At 38.4% G+C, this 20,238-nt stretch overlaps 1 protein-coding gene across 3 annotated transcripts in view; it reads right to left on the reverse strand.

Moving 5' to 3' along the window:
• PIK3AP1 (phosphoinositide-3-kinase adaptor protein 1) overlaps window positions 1–20,238 on the reverse strand; it is a 135,824-nt gene that overhangs the window by 39,771 nt on the left and 75,815 nt on the right. For all 3 annotated transcript variants that reach the window (XM_074295956.1, XM_074295958.1, XM_074295957.1), the window contains exons 5-8: window positions 17,954–18,096; window positions 17,704–17,833; window positions 15,402–15,598; window positions 12,938–13,127 (exon numbers count right to left, since the gene is read on the reverse strand). In XM_074295956.1, the coding sequence (XP_074152057.1) occupies window positions 12,938–13,127; window positions 15,402–15,598; window positions 17,704–17,833; window positions 17,954–18,096 (660 nt within the window). The remainder of the gene's footprint in view (window positions 1–12,937; window positions 13,128–15,401; window positions 15,599–17,703; window positions 17,834–17,953; window positions 18,097–20,238) is intronic.

Here is a 20,238-nt window from a genome sequence, read left to right on the forward strand (position 1 = left end):
AGTTATAGAAGGTATAAGAGATGATATGAGATGATCACATAAGATGATGCTATACTGACCCTAGAAGAAGTTGGCTGTTGTGGTTTAAACAAACAAACAAACAAATCTCTAACCTAGGGGAATTTTTTGCCAACTACCTTTTTAAAAAAAAAAACAATTTTCAAAAAAAACCCCTTTAATTTATAGAATAAAACAAGCATTTCCATAGTATAGTACTATAAAAAAGATGATTATGCATGCAACTGCAAATCTTATGTGCACAACTTGTTTGTTATTCCATTCAAATATACAACAAAATAATCCATATAAATTTCTGGGTTTTTTCTTTCACCTAGAGATGGCTACCCATTAGACACAAATAGGAATATATATGTGAAATTTTTCTATACATACTTCTATTTATCTGTTCTTTCTCTAGATGATAGCATCTTTTTTATGTTCTTTTGTTCCCCACCCCCCACAATATATGATTGCACATGAAACTTCACTATGCACAACTTGCTATTCCATTCAAATATACAATGTATTTATCATGTAAATTTCTTTTTTTCTTCCCTCTCTCCCTCCTCCCCCCTAAAGATTACTACCATCAGATACAAATAGTATATACACATACATACACATATATTAAATCATTCTATGTCCATGTCTACTAGTTAAGTTTTTTCTGGATACAAATATTGTCTTTATATGTCCTTTATAGTTAATTTGGGCATTTTATAATGAAATAAATTATTCGCTCAGTTGTCCTGGCTTTTAAAAAAATTTCTATTTAAAGTTTTGAGTTATAAATTCTGTCCTTCCCTTCTTCCCCTCCCCTCCTTCTTGAGATGGTAAGCAAATATAGGTTATTCATGTGCAATTATATAAAATATTTCCATATTATTCTGTATAAAAATAGCATGCTTCAGTTTCTTTTAAATCAATATTGTTTCTTTCTCTGGAGGTTTCATCATTTGTCCTTTGGACATTGTCTTATATCATTGCATTTATTGCTGAGAATAGCTGTCATCCACAATTCTTCATAGAATATCACTGTTACTGTTTACAATATTCTCCTGGTTCTATTCACTTTACTGTATATCAGTTCATGCAAGTTTTTTCAGATTTTTCTGAAATATCCTGCTTATCCTTTCTTATAGCACATTAATATTCCATTGTAATCATATACCACAGCTTGTTTAGTTCTTCCCCCCCCCTTTTTTTTTTTGGATGTCTTTGGGATAAAGACCTAGCAGTGGTATTGCTGGATCAAAAGATATGCAGAGTTTTATCGACCTTTGGGCATAGTTCCAAATTACTCTCCAGAATGGTTGTATCAGTTCACAACTCCATGAACAATGTTTTAGTGTCCCAGTTTTCCCACATATCCTCAGCCAACATTTTCCTTTTTTTATCATCATATTAGCCTCTATGATAGATATGGTAGAACTTCAGAGTTATTTTAATAACTATTTCCCTGATCACTAGCCATTTAGAACATTTTTTTCTTACGACTGGAGATAGAAATCTTTGGGTTTGTCATATATTGCTATAATGTAATTTGTACCTAATCTATTCTACTGATCTACCACTCTATTAGCCAGTATCAGATTAGTTTTTATGATTACCGCTTTATAATACAGTTTGAAATCTGGTACAGCTAGACCATCTTCTTTCTCATTTTCCCTTGACATCTTTGAGCTTTTGTTATTCCAGATAATATTGTTATTATTTTTTCTAATTCTATGAAATAATTTTAATGTTTTGATTGGCATATGAATAAGTAGATTAATTTAAGTAGAATTGTTATTTTTGTCATATTGCCTCAGCAATTAAGTGTTTCTCCAATTGTTTAGAATTGATTTGATTTGTGTAAAAAGTGTCTTATAGTTGAGTTTTTTTAATTCCTGGGTTTGTCTTGGCAAGTAGACTTCCAATTATTTTATATTGCCTACAGTTATGTTAAGTGGAATTTCTCTTTTTCTTAAAGAACATAGAATATGATAGTTTCTTTGAAAGTTCAAGTGATTGATTTCAATCCCAGTAAATCAGGGTTTTCCTCTCTGTACTTCCTATGGAAGTCAGAAACTAAAAAGGGAGAAGTATTGTGTTGGAAATAAGAGCTTACCTCTGCTTGCCCAAATTGTATCCCATTTATCATAATAATAATAATATGCTATCTGTGAGCATTTATATCTATTTGTATTTATTTAATTGTTTTCATCATGACTCCATTAGTCTTGGCAAAGATCCATGGATGCAGTGAGAAAGATTGCTAAATAATTTTCATTCATTTTTTCCAATTCCACATGAATCAGAATATCATGTTGAGATATATGTATACACTCATCTGATCTATTTCACATACATGCACAGGAAACAAAATCAACATAATCAAAAAATTCCTTCTACATTCAATGAAAAGTTTCTCTTTATGTTTAATTATTGTTTATATTAGGTTTGTGTTACATTATAAGCACTTTGCACATTATAATTAGCCTAGACTAAAGGGTCTCTCAAATGCCTTCATTCTTCTAATTCTAATTTTGCATTTTAGGTGACTGTTATTTTACAATGACTGTCATAGAACCCTGGGTACTACCTCGTGACTTCATTAACTGAATCAGCCAGACTTCATTTATTAAGTGCTTACTATTTGTCAGGCACTGTGCTAAGCATTGGAGATTCAAAACAAAACAAAACAAAACAAACCAGGTAAAACTAGCCCTTACCTTTCAGAGTACATAGTTCTGTGGATTAAGAGTTCTGATGCCAAGCAAAGAATATTCTCCAAGGGGAGGGAAAAGAGCAAATTACTTCAATTATTTAATTTGTTCAGAATGAACAATTTCAGTCTTTAAACAAATAACCTTTATCATTAAGCCATAATTGTGCCTAGAGAAGATATAGTTGGGTGGGGATTGGTGCAAATGATAACTAGAAAGAATGAAAAGTGTGGGAGGGTATACCAGTGCTCCCACCTTCCCATGTTCAACACCCCTGGAGCAAAGGTCCATTTACCATGCTAATTATGGAGCTGATCCAGTTAAAGATAAACTGAAAACATGTAAAATATGTTAGTCTAACAAACAAAGAAAGCTTTTATTAGGTCCTTTCAATAAGGTGAAGTTTACTATAGTGACTAGAGATCTGGCCTAGAAGGCAGGGAATCATCACATCAAGTCTTGCTTTGGCTACATGCTGCCTGGATAACCTCTGCCTAGATACTCTAATAAATGCTCTAAGACTCTGATTTACAGAGAAGGGTCTGACCAGCATTGTTGGAGGAAGCTTCTTCATCGATCTATCAGGGCACCAAACTTGATGATGAGGAAAATAAGAAGCTTAAATTTACAAAGCTCTTTTGTTCTTACTCCAAATCTAGCATTCTGTCAACTGTGCCATCTAGCTTTGAAGGATCATATTCAGACATTCTTATGAAGGAATGAGCCAAGAATGACACCTAAATTCTAAAAAAGTTACTGCGTGAGACAGCTCACAGGGTGTGAATCTATAATCCTTAGGCATGTGGAAGCTTCCATTTAGGGGTGGTTTATTTTAAAATGAGAACTTTTCGATACACAGAGTACAGTAAAAGCCTCTGTTATCTCCAGAATGGCTCTGAACAAGGAAGTACCATCTCTTCCTGCTCAAAGAAAGAACCATTGACCCCATGAAACAACAGCTGTACACTTGAGAATTATGGCAGAGTCTCATTACTGGCTGGTTTTACCAGCCAGAAGGAGCAGTATCTAAGAGAGTCATAAGAAGTAACAGGAAAAGAGAGAAAAAAGACAGAAGGAAAGCTTTAGAAAGAGAATAAAAAAATAGTGAGAGATGGGAGAAGCCAAGGAGGCAGAATTGGTAGCCATCAGAACAGTGAGGAAGATGAAGAGCTGGACACTCTGACAATATTAGATAGAATGGAAGGGAAAGGAAGAGGGCGAAAAAAGAAACAGAGACAGATACAGAGATGAAGAGAGATAGAGACATACTCAGATTGCCAGAGACAAAAAGACAGTCAAGAGACAGAAACAGAGATCAAGAGACAGAAACAGAGATCAAGACACCTGCACCTCAACAAGCCCTGAGAGCATCAGCGTGCAATGATAAAGGCTTTCTATCAGCTAGTGTGTCGATCATACAGTGGAACCGCAGGTAAATTAGGACCCACGCCACCTCGATGCAATCATGATGCCACAGCTGGTGTTCATGAAAATGACCTTGAGCCACTCAGGCAAAGTTAACATATGTTTAACATACTCCATCCAAGAAGAAAAGGAAGCGTGCAATATATCCTGAGAATATTTTTCAAAGAGCAGCATGAACAGAAGAAAGGTCATTAGATGTTGCGTTAGAGGACCTGGGCTTAAATCCCAGTTCTCCCACCCACTCACTCCTCATGATTTTTAAATCACCAATTTAAAAATATTCTTCCAAAAAACAGAGTCTTTCTATCAATAGAAGCAGAGTCTGGAAATACAAGAAATTATATGGAAAGCATCCTAGTATAGTTAGTGGGAAAAACACTGATCAAAATACTTGAGTTTAAGTCTTGGCTCTGCTGCTTGCTAACTATATGATCTTAGGCAAGTCATTTCAACTCTTTTGATTTCCCCATCTGTAAAATGGGTAACTGATATTCATGCCTTTCAAATTTGGGACAACACATTATTTAGATTCAGTGCTGAGTATTTTGGAAATTAAATGTAATTATTGTTAAATAAGAAGCTCAAGCCTTCATCCTAGAACAGTGAGAACCTCTAATGTCAAGCTCAAAATATAGATATCCAATCACTGTTTTGTTAGCATAAATCAAATGGCAAAATATTTAATACAGAAAGAATTGTCCATATGAGAAGAAATTTGGTAATAGCTGCATCCTCAGCTGTCATCAAAAAATGGATTGCAAGTGCCTCTGAGACTCAAGTTTTGATTAGGGGAGGGGAGAAGAGAAATGACATGAGACAAGACCAAAGATTCTAACCTAGGATAAGGGGGAAATCTTCAGTTTCCTATCTCTTGAACCCAAGTGCAGCATGTCCCCGTCCATCCCCCCTCCATCTTAGTCACAACAAATCTCTGTGGGCATCCCTCAGTTTGTTCTCAAGGGCCAGCAGAGAAGACATGTGGCTGCTCTCCTCCTTGTTCTACGTCCCACCATACTTGCTTCATCCACATGGCTTTCTTTCCACCAACTCAGAAGTGTCCGTAACTATTTAGCCAATCAGTTTTCCTGAGCTGCATGCCAGCTTCACTTTATAATGTGCCATAGGTACAGGGTCCCATGTGAAATAAGTCCTCCAATGAGTGATCAATCTCTGAGAGATCACAGCAAAGATGGTCACATGGGAAATATAGTCAATAATGATCTAAGGCTTGATATTGATGGGATGAATAAGACTTCAGCAAAAAAGACTGTCAGGTCTAGCTGATGTATTATAGAGAGGGGCAATAACAAGAGCAGGTCTAAATTTCTTACTGTATATAATCTGGAGGCCAAGCTACTCCCTGAGGCAAGCAGGAAGAGATATTGACAGATAATATGGAAAGTGTTTTGCAAACCTTAAAAACATAATATAAATGCTTGCTATTATTGTTATTGTCCTTAAGTGGGCCTCTATTGCAGTGGGACCTTGTAGAATTGTCCAATTCCTTGCATTGACATTATTGTGGGCCCATAGTTACTGGGTTCAATCAGAAGACCAAGCTATAAATGTCAACCTCCCCTCATCAGGTTATTTTTCTCCTATTAAAGAGCCCTACTAGAACTCCACTTTTGTTACTTCCATTTAGGAACTAAGCATCACAATGGCTGATTCATTATGAATTGTGTCCATTTACTAAACATCACAATAATGGGTTCATTAGGAACTGCCTGCCTTATGTGTCTTGTGCCTTGTGCCTCATATTTCAGACTAGGAATTGTTACCCCAATCTCATCACTCCATACCCAACCTCATCAAAATGATTTGTTCAGAGTTACATGGCTAATTAATGTCTGGAACAGGATTTAAATTCAGGTCTTCCCAAATCCAGATCTAACATTCATTCCACTGATTTCCAAAAGTAGTTCGGAAGGAAAATCCTGCTGTTCTTCATCATCTGCTATTTTAGTTTCACAGGATTTAGATTTAATAATAGCTAAGCAAACAATTTTGGGCCCAACCCTCACCCACTCACACACCCCCACACACATTGTTGAGACTACTCTTTACACTAGCCTATTTGGATACTTCTTCAAGTGTAGCCCATCTTTGCCATTTATATTAAAATCTCACATTTGTCAGCAAATCCTGCTCCCAATCCCAATTTTTCTTGTTAATTCCTTCCTGTTCTACAACAGGTACTCTCCCTAAACTTATGAAAGTAAGCAGTATTCAAAGGTCATTTTGCCTTAATATAAAGGCTTCTTTGTTCAGCTTCAGATTTATCTCATGGCTTCCAACTGGAGCTATTTCTTGCAGTTTTGTACTTCCCCTTAATCTACCTGGGGAAGAAATAAAAGCCTGCAGTTTGGAATATTTATAGTAAGTAAAGAGATCCCCCCCCCCCCAGAGTAGCCATTAAATAAAAGCAGACTTTGCTCAAGGGATGGGAAATGCCTGGGAAAAGAGGAAAAGAAAAAGCAGAGGACCTACCGAAGAAGAGGACAAAGGAATACTCTGTTATTCTAGTTTTCTGTACCCACTAATATCCTAGGAGAGGGGGTTTTTAGTCCATGGGAACCCAAAGGGTCTATAGAAAAATTTTGGGGGGAGGGTCTATGAATTTGGTTGAGAAAATAAATAATAGTTTAATATATATCTTCTGTCTTTGTCTCTATTTCTCTCTTTGTGCTTCAATATAATTGGTTTCTTTTGTAATCCTGTCTTTTTTTATTTATTGTATTTAAAAACATGATTCTGATGGAAGGCTCTCTTAGGCTTCTCTAGACTGCCAAAAGTATCCATGATACCCCAAAAGATTAAAAGCCTTAGGAGAAAAAATACATTGTTCATTTGATTTTTTAAACCTTTCCTTTTTATAATTGCTATGTTTTCTGCTTTCTCTCACACTGTAATTCTGTAATATTATATTTAACTCACCAAATACTTTATTAAGAGCATGCTGCATTGGGTGCATGGGAAAAAACAAAAGGAAAGAAGGAAAACCGGTTGTGAATTCCTGCCCAAGTCTGGACATCTTGTGAGGAGAGAAGGAAAAGTACCAACAGGACCAGGAGGGATGAAGCAGGAGCTGGTGAACTTCTACTCAGATAGGGTGGGATCCAAGCCCTGGAATTTCAGTTGCAAGGATACAATTCTGCCCAGATATATGGCTCTCCACTCCTGGAATTCTTTGGAATTGGATTCTGACAGCCACATCTGAACCAGTCCCCAGAAAGTCACTCTAAAGAAGCAGGTGGGGGTTCTTGTGTGTGACAGGATGTTTTCTCTACTGACCACTTTCCTTTCCCCTAGATCTAACAGAATATAAACTTAAAATCAATTTCCATTCAAAACCACTGTCAAGGACCACGAATAGTATGGTTTCAGACGATAAGACTCTCTAATTCCAAAATATCTTCCCATCTATTTCTGTTCCAACAATTTAGAAAGAGGGCTTAAAAGAAAATATATATCTGGAAGCACAAGGATGGAAACTCATTCTTAAGTGTATATGACAAGACTCAAGAGCTTTTCCCAGTTTTAATAGGAAAAAAAGGGGCTATACATAAAGAATAATTGGTGCCTGAAATAAGAAAATGAGGTGCCAATGATGAGAAGGAAAGAGTCCAGAAGGGGAGTCTGGGAATACCAAAACCCAGTCCTTTGCTTCCCAACTTTGTGGCTGACCTCACTGACACCTGCTCTGCTAGGGAAAACAGAAGTTGTTCTCTGGTATTTTATGTCACACATGCCAGCAGCTCCATGGGAACACTGATATGCAAAACAGATGAGAATAAACTGGGACTAGATATGGGGAAGTCATATAATGACTTTCTGTTCAACATTCTCTGTGATGGGGGTCACTTGAAACTTGCTATTTGGGGAGGAACGAATCCTATTCAAAGTTCCAATGCCTACTATAAGGCCTAATCCTGCCACTAGCCAGCCTCCTATGAAACTTTAATTGGCTTATTTCACCATATGGCCCTGTTCCTCATTTGTAAAATGAGAGGAGTTGGAGGAGATGATTTCTAAAGTACTTTTCAAATCTAACATCCTACATCACTGTGACCCTACACATTTTTCTGAAATGATTTGTAAAAAAGCATAGGAATCATAAAAGTTAGATAAAGCTAATCAGCTTTTGTTGTTGTTCATCCGTCATTCTAAAAGAAGACTAATGATATTTCCGGGTAATGTCTTGATGTGTTCATAAATTAGATTTAAGTGAGGCGGGGTTGTGCAAAATCTTCAGTCTCACTCAGAATAAGTGTGAGCATTTGCATATCAGAAATCATCAAGTGCTATCATTTAGGGCTTTAGTTTAGTATTTATTTAATTTAAGAAAATGAAGGAAACAATAATGCAAATTAAATTTAAATGTCTCATATATATACACATACACAAACATATATGTATTTGTGTGCATATATGTATATATAATTTTTCCCTCTCCAAAGAGACTGTCATTAAAACATTTACCAGAACTAATTGACTAATTATTAATGTAATTTCTTCATTTTATAGATGAGGAAAAAAAAGACCCAGGAAGGAAAGCAATTCTTTGACTCAAAAGCCAATGCTCTTTCCATTATATGATTAGTCAGTTGCTTAGAGAAACTGGTCAGTCAACTTTCTGTTGTTATTCAGCTCAATGGCTAAAAGTTGGGGGGGGAAGTGCCCTGGATTCCAACAGCAGATATCACCTTTAGGAACTGACTTTGAGCTATAAGTAGCTAGGCTTCTGTTCTGGGCTTCTGTTTCATTATCTATAAAATGAAGAGATTGGACTCAATGGTTTTGAAGGTTCCTTCTGATTCTAGATTTTGGGAGCCTAGGTCCTAGGATCCCTAAATGAATTTCAGCATTTTAAATGAATTTAAGTAAAATTATTTGTAAGGGCTGGAACAGGGGGTAAGGTAGGAAGGGTCTGGAACAGCTTGCTCATTTTGTTTTTTATAGTTAATTACAAGGGTCTAGTAAGGAGGGAAGACCCCTATGATCATAACCAGTCACAATTCTACTGAGCTTTACAGTTTATCAAACACTTCCCTCACAATAACCCTGTAATGGAAGCATTCCAAGCATTTTTACCTCTATTTTGAAGAGGGAGATAACAAAACTCTGGAAAATGAAATAACTTATCCAAGTCATTCAAATGGCCATTGGCAGAACCAGGACTAAAACCAGGACTTTAACCTAGGTGCCAGAATTTATCAAAAACCAGAGTACTCTCCCCTTTACTGTAGTTGCTTGGGAGGCTGTACAATCATTCCCTTTCTTATGTGTACTTCTCATAGGGAGAGCTCCCCTAGTATCCTTTTCCTTCTTGTTTCTTGTAGAAGAGGAAAGGCAGATCTATTTAACTGGCAAGAAGTCACTGGGAAAATACCTCAGAACCATACTCTTGAAAAGGACATCTGAGGAACAGCACACACTTTAATAAGTGTTCATCAAGCTCCTGCTCTTGTGGAACACTGCACCAGGTCAGGCCAGGGGATCAGAGACAGGTGCTATACAGTCCTTGCCTTACAAGGAATTACAATCAAAGAGGCAGGAAGAGAAGGAATGTGTACACAAAGATACTCTGGACAAAGTACAAATAGAGAGTTTACCACGAAGAAATTGCTTTCAGAGGCTTGATTGGAAGACTGGGAGAATCAGGGAAAGTTTCACAGAAGAATGAAGCAATTGATGTCAACAGAGACTGAATGGAGGGAAGAGGGGAGGAGTTCCTTCCCAGCTATAGAGAGTAGTATGAGTAACCAACTGGAAATAAAACTGAATAGATAAGGATGAGATATGAAGTTTGACTGGAGTATATGAAGGGGATAATATGAGATGAAGGGAATAGGTAGGAGCCTATGTAGGTCTGGCCTTCTTGCTTCAAATAGGGTTGGTGTCCTTTGCCAAGTGGCAATGGATTATTTTGATTGCCCATAGTAGAGAGAGACCGAGGCATACTCCAGAGTAGGTCGCTTTAGCTTTTCAGCACTGAAACATTGATGAAATGTTCATTTTATCAATAGCAGCATTGATAAAACCAAATGCCCCCATAATGGCATTCAAGCCACAGCCATTTATAATATTGCCACCAGAAAACTAAACACATTTCTTCCTTCTTTCCCTTCCCCCATGGAGTATTTCGCCTAACAATGTTTTCTCAGGAACAAATAATGTTAGGTGATGAATGACTCCAAATATTTGCTTGATGAATGATGATGAATGTCCCACACTTCCTCATACAGCAGAGAGGTTTATGTCAACACCCAGAGTCCCAATGCCATTCAGGATGTAGGAGTCCCTTCATCAGCATCAGCTCTCCCTTTCAAAGTAGTTACCCTGGGAGGCTATGCAGTTATCCCAACATTTTCAGAACTCCTCTTTGGACTTCCATCCTCCCATTTTTCCTACTTCTGTTGAAGACATTGGCCCAGTCCAGTCACCCATGTTGTGTCCTTGACCCCTCCAGTTTCCTTCACCCTCCATGTGCTGTAAGTAGTAAAGTCTTGATGATTGTACCTCACAGACATTGCTAATCAAAGCCCACCTTCATGGACTGCCACCTCTCGTGGGCTCTCATCCCCTGGATTGTTGTAACATTCTCACTGCCTCCAACCTCTTCTCTCCCCAATCTACCTTTCACTCAGCTGCCAAATCAGCATTCCCAATGTACCAGCCTAGCCATGTCATTCCTTTGTTCAGGCAGCACCAAGGGCTCCCTCTTAACCTCTAGAATAAATACAAGCTCCTCCGCTAGGTTTTCTAAGCATTTCACAATCTGGCCCTAGTTTAGGCTCAAACCTCTCCAGGTTTGGTTTACCTTATTTTTTCCCCTATTGATCTTCCAGCCAAATTGGCTTACCGCAGGGCCTGTGGAAGCCACTCCGTCTTGGAGCCTTTGAAAAGCTTCCTCCTTCCTGCCTGCACTCCCTCCTCACTGCTACCTCACAGAATCCTAGGTTTCCTTTCATCTCTGACCTTACTTAAAGACATTTCTTTTTAATCAGCTAAGATCAGGAATCGGGAGGGTCAGGAGGTGGGAGGCATTTAGGGTGGGCTTAGGGTTAGAGTTGGGCACCTGCATTTAATAATAAATGGTAACTCTTAAAAGACAATGAAGACCCATGATGGTGTAATTTGTGGTAAACATTTGCTATAAAAAGCATATTTTCAGTGCTTTTTTTTTTTTTTTTTTTTTTAAGAACAGCATAAGTAAGCAGTTTTAATGGAGATTTATTTTAAAATTAAATAAATAATAGTATAGAAATTTGTTTGTGACTGTGAACAGAGATACACACACCACCACCACCTGGTGGAAGCACAGCTGAACTTCAAGGGAAGCTGCTTCTCCCCTCCTCCCCTCCCCCCCCCTCTTAGAGAAGTGTGAATAAATCCCTTTGGATACTGGATTTCCAGAATTAACTAAAATCAGAGTTATATAATTACATATACATATATATGTGTGTGTGTGTGTGTATATATATATGTAGATAGACAGATAGATAGACAGATAGATATAGATAAATAGATATATCTCTATATATAAAGTCTGTAAGACTCCCTATGTAGACTCTGACAGCTGATCTCAAAGATCATCTCTAGTCAAAACCCCCATTTGCTAGAGGAATGACCTGGGTTCCAGAATAAGTGGTTTTTCTTGCCCAAGTTCCCAGGGTGCCCCGAGCCAGGCCCTAGAAGTCCTCCAGCTTCAGCCCCCAGGTGTGATGGCATAATGAGAGTTAGTGGCGATCACCAGGCTTAGCGGATTACCTTATTGCAGGGTTATAAAGAAGCATGTTCAGGAGCCAGTTGTTTAAACTTCCCCAGTGAACATTTATACCTTAAGAATCATTAAATGTTACAAATCAAGCTTCATATTTGGCATTTGGTTGATTGTCTAGATTTAAGTGACAGTGAAAATGTTAATGGTGTTCACCACGCCAGACATTCTGTGAATCTCTGGGATTTTCTTGGCAAAGATACTGTAGGGGTTTGCCATTTCCTTCTCCAGCTCATGAGGAAACGGAGGCAAACAGGGGTAAGTGACTTGTCCAGGATCACACAGCTATTAAGTGTCTGAGGCTGGATTTGAACTCAGGGAAATGAATCCTCCTGACTCTAGGCCCACCCAGTACTCTCTTCACTGGGTCACCATGCTGCCCTGAAAATGTTTATAATGCAGATTAAACTTAAAGATGTATCCCCTCAGAGAGCCATCATGCCCTTGATTACAAATCCTAAATTACAAACAGTAATGGTTTATACCTAAGTTTTCCGAGTGTTTTATAGATGATGTTGGGTCAGACAATGGCAAATCTACATTGCCGGGGAGGGGGGGGGGGGAAACTGTGCAGCCAGATCTTTATTTCTCGAGAAACTAGTGCCTGGGAGGAAGGGCTATTTTGTCGTGAGAGATATGATGGGGTTCTTAAATCTTAGGATGGGAGTTCATAACCTTTTTTGTATCATGGCCCTCTTTGGCTGCCTGATGAAGTCTATGGACCTGTGGCTCAGCTCAAAGAAATGAATATATAAACAGTGTCTAATATTAAGACTCGGGGGTATTGTAAACTTCCAGTCCCCTGCCATGCACTCAAAGAATGGTTAATGACCCAGGGGAAGTCGGGAGAAATCTGCTCATGACAGCATATTCTTCACTTACTCAGCTCTTATAACTACAAAGCTTTATGTCAAACAGGATCTGTGCCTCCAAGGGGTGATTAGCTGCCCACCTCCAACAGAGGAAGTCCTCTTTCTGTGAGAAAAACTGAAGTGGGATGCCATCTCATTCGGCTACTTACAAAGATCCTCCGTGGATGCCGTGGAGAGAGTGGCCATGGACTCGTACAGCTCCTCATCGCAGCCGGGATTGAGGGAACATTTCATTAGCAAGTCTGTGGAAAGGTGGGCCATGGACTCATACACGGATTTGTCTTCCTCCCCTTGCATTAACTCTTCCTTAATGTGACTCTTCAGCATGTCCACAGTTTCCTGAAAAAAAAAAAAAGCGACAGTACCCACCCATCAGGCCCAACTTTAGATGGAATGGTGCTCGGGAAGAGGCTGCTTGATAGTGGCTATGACTATTGGCTGGCTCCAAAATGGCAAGGAAGTTATAGGATGGAAGAAATGTGATAGAGCAAGACTCTTGGAGAGCCATCAAGCCAACACTCAATAGGCAATACAGAGATTGGCTTAATTGTTCTTCCGGCTTTGGCTTTGGCTCAACAATTCAATTCCATAGACATTAATTGCCTACTAGGTACCAGGCACTCTACCATATCATATGCTGTTACTGTTATTCAATTGTTTTACTAGTGCCTTACCCATTTGGGGTTTTCTTAGCAAAGACACTGAATGGTTTGCTATTTCCTTCTCTAGTTCCTATTACAGATGAGGAAACAGAGGCTAATAGAGTTAAGTAATTTAAACTCAGGAAGATGAGTTTTTCTGACTCTAGGCTGGGCAAGCTGTTCTCCCTGACACATAGTAGGCTCTTAATAAATGTTTATTGCTTGATTGATATGTACAAAGAAAATGTGTGTACATATAAGTTTAAAAATAAATGTTATGTATGGAGGTGGAGAAGAGGAGAAGTGAAAGTGATTGTTGAAAGAGCAGGAGAGAAAAATAACATGACTTGCATGGAACCAAACCATGAACCAAGACTGGAACCCAATTTTTTTCCTAGCTAGAAAAATGGCTACTTTCCCACTATGCACAGTGATTAATTTGAGAATAATACTGACTCTGTTTCCAAGTACTTGGGGATGGTGGTCAAATGTTTGGATTTGCTCTATTAGCGAATGATCCTTGCAAAATCCTTAGGAAGGTAGAGACAGTGTATAGGCAAGCTGGTTTTAACAGGCAGCCTTGAAGTTGTATTAGATGGAGGAGCAGTTGGCCTGAAGGAGGCTCCAGTAAAGAGGCTGCAATTGTCCCAGAAGAAAAAATGATGAGAAACTGAATTGAGGCTTCTACTTAGTTGAAGGAATGAAAAAAAGGGTCAAATTTAGATTCACTGTAAATTCAAAGGGCATCTTTAAATTCACTCTTATGCAGAAATAAATGAAAAAAATCATCTTACTATAGAAACAGCTTTCTATATCTTTATGCTCAGGTATAAATTAGTGGAAAGCACCCTGGCAACATATCTGCTCAGTCCTAGACATAACTACTAGGTATGTAAGTCAGCATGCATAAACATGCACACACAAGAAACCAATTATCAGTTAGGTTATCAATTAGTATTTATTAAGCACTATATGTCAGGCACATAAGTGCCTGGAGAGAAGGAAGGTAAACAAGAATACCTGACTTAAGAGAGGACTATCTGCGGAGAAGAGTCAGAGAGCACAGAGGCTTCATATGTTATTGAAGACAAAGACCTTGTGTTCAGCACATCTCAAAAAGATACCCATCAGTGCTACACTTATATATTAATAACACTAATATATTCTTATATATTAAGTTATATGTAAAAGAGACCCTTAGGTAATGAAGGTGCTAAATCGATAATGATAAAGAGCTTAATGTAGAGCTTTAACCTTTGCAAAGCACTTTAAGCACATTAATTTACTAGGGCTGCCCAATAATTCAGAGTTCCTATATCATGACATCATGGATAAGGAGCTAAACTTGCAGTCAGGAAGGATGAGGAGTTCAAATTCAGCCTCAGATACTTGCTAGCTGGTGACTCTGGGCAAGTCACCTAAACTCTCTGAACTTTTATTTCTTCATCTGTAAAAAGAGAGTTGAATAGTACATACCTCATAAGGTTGTAGTGAAACTTGTAAAGTGGTGTGCCAACCTCTTTCTTCAGTTTTTCAGTTATGACCCCCTTTGAGGTTTTCTTGGCAAAGATACAGGAGTGGTTTTTGCCATTTTCTTCAGATCATTTTACAGATGAGGGAACTGAGGCAATATGGTTAAATGACTTGCCCAAGGTCTTATAGCTAGAAAATGTCATGTATTTGAGGTTGGATTTAGACTCATGTCCTCTTGCCATGGCCCCTTCCAAGGCCAATGCTCTGTCCAGTGTGTCACCTTGCTGCCCCAAGATAACTTCTTATTAAATTACTTGCATTAAGTGATTTGTCCAGGGTCATACAGGAATTTGGTATCAAACAGATTTTGATTTGATTTGATTCCTGGACCATCACACTCCACTCCACTGGTTTCCCATGATTGTAAAGGAGCAAGCTTATGACAAACATTTTTCTCTGTACTTCTAAACTCCAAGCCCATGCCCTAATCCAGCCTTACCACATATTCATCAATGAACTGCCGCAGATCCTTGTAGCCGTACTTTTCGGCAATGGTGTTGGGGTAGTGACCGTGCTTGTTGGCCACACTGTAGGCTTGCAACGCTCCAGGGCAGGTCAGCAGCAGGGCTGTGAGATTTTTCAGTCCATACTTTGCAGCAAAATGAAGCAAGGTGGGCAGCTCCTCATCTCGCTGAGCTGAAGAAACATTGAAGAAAACAGCCTAAGAGATGACAGTAATGGTGCTGGGCCTTCCTGTTGAATGCCGAAGGTAAGAGAATGGTACCAGCTGAGGAACAGGGGAGGGACGCCATCAGTACTTGCTCATACTTTTTGGTCAGAGTTCACAGGGAGAAAGATGAGATAGTTATTGGCCATGAAGGCAGTCACTGCTGGGGAACTATAGCCTTGCTGGCAGGGGAAATAATGTTAACTTAAAAGGAACCGGCATTCTAAAGAGATCTCAGGAACCAGGAACCTTGTGTTGGAAGGGACCTTCATTTTGAAAAGGAACAGCTGAGATTTGAACTGAGGTCTTATGATTCCAAGTTCAACAATCCTTCCAGAATACTACACTGCCTCCCAGAAATAATACAATTATAGAAATCATTAGGAATAAGATATTGTGCTATCTGGAAATTTCAGTGAGCTTCAAAACTGTGATATGTAGTGGGTTAGATCCCAGAAGTCAGCCTCCTAGTTTTTCTATCTAGTTGTATATTGTACACAAGCAGGGGTTCTCAAACTACAGCCCTCTGAGGACGTTTATGTGGCCCCCTGGGTTATGGCAAATGGGCTGAGGGGCGGAGACTATAGTCCAGCCCTCCAACAGTCTGAGGGACAGTGAACTGGCCCCCTATTTTAAAAGTTTGAGGATCACTAAGTGACGCTGAGTATTTAATTTAATTCCCTCATATTGAGAAACAGAGATGGCCTTTTCCGAAAAGGAACACCATGGGAATTAATGAGTCAATGTTCATTAAGATACAGCCAGAATGGAGAGTGGGGAAAGTCCTAGATTTAGGGGCAGAGGAACTGAATCCTTAAGCTATAACTTACCACACATGTAATTCTAGGTAAATCACAGAGCCTCCCTGGGCATGGACTGACTACAAATTTAAGGTCCTTCCATTTCTGGAAAGGACCAAATCTGGAATCCTTTATAATACAATGTAATTACAATACAATAACCACCAAGGGCAAAGTTCCTGAAAATATGCCCACATATTATTCATGGTTATACCATGAACCCTGGGGTTTGTTGGAACCATCTCATACTAGATCATGAAAACTGGTTGTTAAATTTTTAGTGAGAACATTTACACTTTGGAAATCAGCAAATGATATACATTAGGGCTCAATTTATTATTTTGCTGAGTGTCTTAATTTGCAAATATGACAAGGAAAACGCTGCTTCTACAGATTAAACCCAAAAGTGTGCACTGCATGCATTTTCCCAGCCAGGAAGCCAGTTGTTAAATAGTCACCAAGAACACCACTGCATGAATCCCATTACAGAAAGAAACACTGAATTAGCAATCACGCTCATTTTTGTTGTTTTTATGCAGTCTCAGTTTTCTCAGTTAAAATAATAGAGTTAAAGAAATCTATAAAAGTCCTTCTAAATAGTCTATGAGTTTACAAGATTTTGTAAATTTAAAAGCCAGGGATTAGATGTGTGACTTCATTGGGATAGGGGACTTTTAACTGAAGAAATTTCCTCTCCTAATGCATATTGACACCTTGGTGTCTTTTATAATTTTCAGGAGTTACCTAAAAGCAGGTGGTCTTAAAATTTTTTTCACTTGTGACCCTTTTCATCTGAGAAATTTTTACATGACTCTGAGTATATATAGGTATATAAAATAGGCATACAAATCAAATATTTACTGAGAATGAATCATAATTTTGCAACTCCAGTATTCAGATATGGGATCCCATGTTGGATCAAAACCCACAATTTAAGAAGCTAGAGCCTAAAGCACTAGAGATTAAATGCTTGCTTAAGGTCACACAGCCAAATATGAGTCAGAGGTTGAAACTGAACCCAGGTTTTTGGGGCTTCAAAACTAGATTTTTGTTCACTATGCCACATTTTCTCTCCTGAGAATCATAATTTTATATTAAAGGACTAAAATGATAATAATGATAAGTAACATTTATATAGTGCTTACTACAACTATTCTCTCATTTGATCTTCACAATGATTGTGCTATCATTAGCTCCATTTTACAGATAAGTACACTGATTCAAGACTGGAGTTTGCATGACCCTGGTTCCCTGGGGTTCATCTGTATACTTACTGATCATCATATCCTCTTCCAGTTGATTGATCCCAAACAGATGCAGCCCACTTGCAGGAATATTTTTCTTGAGAGACTCAGTTAGAAGTTTGTCAAGGGTCTCGATGTTGTAGGGCACAATTTTAAAGGCCTGAACGCACATAAAAGTGAAGACAATCAACTTGGAGGTCTCATTGACCCACCAAACAAAGAACATTTGCTAATTAGCTCCTTCACCCCTGAAAGTTTAATTTTGTCTAAATAATTATACCTGGCACATGAACTCCACGGGATTGGCTGCACTAACCAGTAAGTTCTCAATTTCTTCCATGTCAGTATAATAGCAGACAGTTGCTTCACATACCATGAGGTCACCTGAATAAACCTTCAGATAAACATCTCCTGAAGATAAGTCTAAGCAAAAAAGAAAGACATCAATGAAGTGGGGGTGATTTATGTCAGATCTATGTAATGTGTCTAGCAGCTGGAGTTCAGCATAAACTCAGGGTTGAGGTTTTAGAAATGAGCTTGGAGCTGGAAGGAGAATTTGGGAAGTGATGGGAATACAGACAAGAAGTTTTGCTTACACAGGAAAGCTCATTGCTAGTTTTGTTCTTGGCTTTGAAGATACAGGAACTCACTGAAACTCACAGCCAAGTCACTAGTTAAAACTCATTAGGAAAGAAAGTTGGGGTTTTAGGTTGCTGGCAAGAGAAAGGAAAAAAACCCTAGATAACTAAGTTTTATAGTGTTAAGTACTATTTCTTCTAAAAGAATACAGCCCCTCTTCTCTAAATAATATAATATCTGACATTTCTATTGCACTATTATGTTGGGGCCAAAAAAGGGAATAGACATTTATTAAACACTGATTACTATGCACCAAACACTGTGCTAAGTGCTTTACAAATATTATCTCATTTGATCCTCACAATAACTTTGGGAAGTAAGTGATAACATAATCTCCATTTTACAGATGAGGAAACTGAGGTAGACCATAGTCAAGTGACTTGCCTAGGATCACATATTAAGAATCTGAGTCTGGGGGCAGCTAGATGATGCAATAGATAGAGCACCAGCCCTAAAGTTAGAAGGACCTGAGTTCAAATTTGGTCTCAGACACTTAACACTTCCTAGATGTATAACCCTGGGCAAGTTAATTAACCCCAATCACCTCAGCAAAAAACAAACAAATAAATAAATGAAAACAAAAAAATCCGAGTCTATATGTAAATTCAGGTCTACTGACTCCAGGACACTGTGCCCCTAAGCTGCATTTGACAAAATGCTTTACATAATGCTCTTTTCTGATTCATACAACCACTTTATTGTAGTTATTTTATCATTATCCAAGTTTTACAGATGAGGAAAAACAGGCTCAGAGAAAATGCCCATGGTCACATTGTTAGTGTCAAGAGGCAGGCTCAGGGATCTCCTGACCACATGTAGTAGGATGCCACACTGCCCCTCAGGCTGATCCTTCCTAGATGGGTTTGTACTACCTAAAATGGGCTCTGCCAATTCACCCTCCCTGCCATTATCATATGCCACATGGGACAATTCAAAGGATGGAATTGGGTTGCTAGGCATGCCAGCTCAAGAGAGCCGTTTATATTAAATTTGCAAAAAAAAAAAAATACAAATCAGAGTTTGATTTATTCTTTTGTTGATTGTCTAGATGTATGAAAGTGATAGACAACATATGAATAATACAGGTTAAATTTTGAATTTCGTCATGTGTACCACGCCTGTTTTCCCCCAGAGAGCCAGCTGTTAAACATTTATCAGCACACCACTAGCTGGTTTTCTAACACTACAGACTGAAGTTACAGAAGGCTTTTTAAAAAACTACAAGATCATTTCTAAAGCTAGTTATTTGGGGATCCGAACTTCCTTTTCCTTTAAGATACCAAGGTGCTGGAACTCAGGATCAGGAATCTGATTTGAGACCTACTCCTTCTTTGGGGTCACTCTCTAGGTCAGGTCATTTAACCTTACTAAGCTTCAGTTTCCTCCCAGGTAAAATAGGGCTAATGATACCAGCCCTGAGAAGAGGTAGAAAAAGTATGGTCTTGGCATCAGGAAACCCAGTTTTAAATTTCAGATGACGCTTACCTCTAATATCTCCATAGATGCCATATAAATGAACTGGGCTTCGATTTGCTCAATTCATAAAATCAGGATGATGCTAAGGGTCACTTGCTTTCTTTTAGGGTTTTATATAGAAAATAATAATTATTAATCTCACTAGATTATTGTGAAGTTTAACTCTGGTTCATTTATTCATTTGTTTCTTGATTCATCCATCAATTCAATATGTATTTATAAAATACATCCTCTATATTAGGGACTTTGATTTAAAACAAGAGTTCCTGCCCTCAAGTAGATTACCTTCTATTTGGGGGGGGAAGAGTCTAATGTATACATACATGATGTCTTTGTGTTACTGCAGTTGGAGCTAAAGCGATATTCCTAACACCCCCCCCAAAAAAAAAAACAACAAAAAAAACACAGGTCTAGCTATTCTCCTGCTCCAAGAGATCGTGGAATTCCCTA

The sequence above is a fragment of the Sminthopsis crassicaudata genome, chromosome 2 (genome assembly GCF_048593235.1).
Source record: "Sminthopsis crassicaudata isolate SCR6 chromosome 2, ASM4859323v1, whole genome shotgun sequence".
Taxonomy (NCBI): domain Eukaryota; kingdom Metazoa; phylum Chordata; class Mammalia; order Dasyuromorphia; family Dasyuridae; genus Sminthopsis; species Sminthopsis crassicaudata.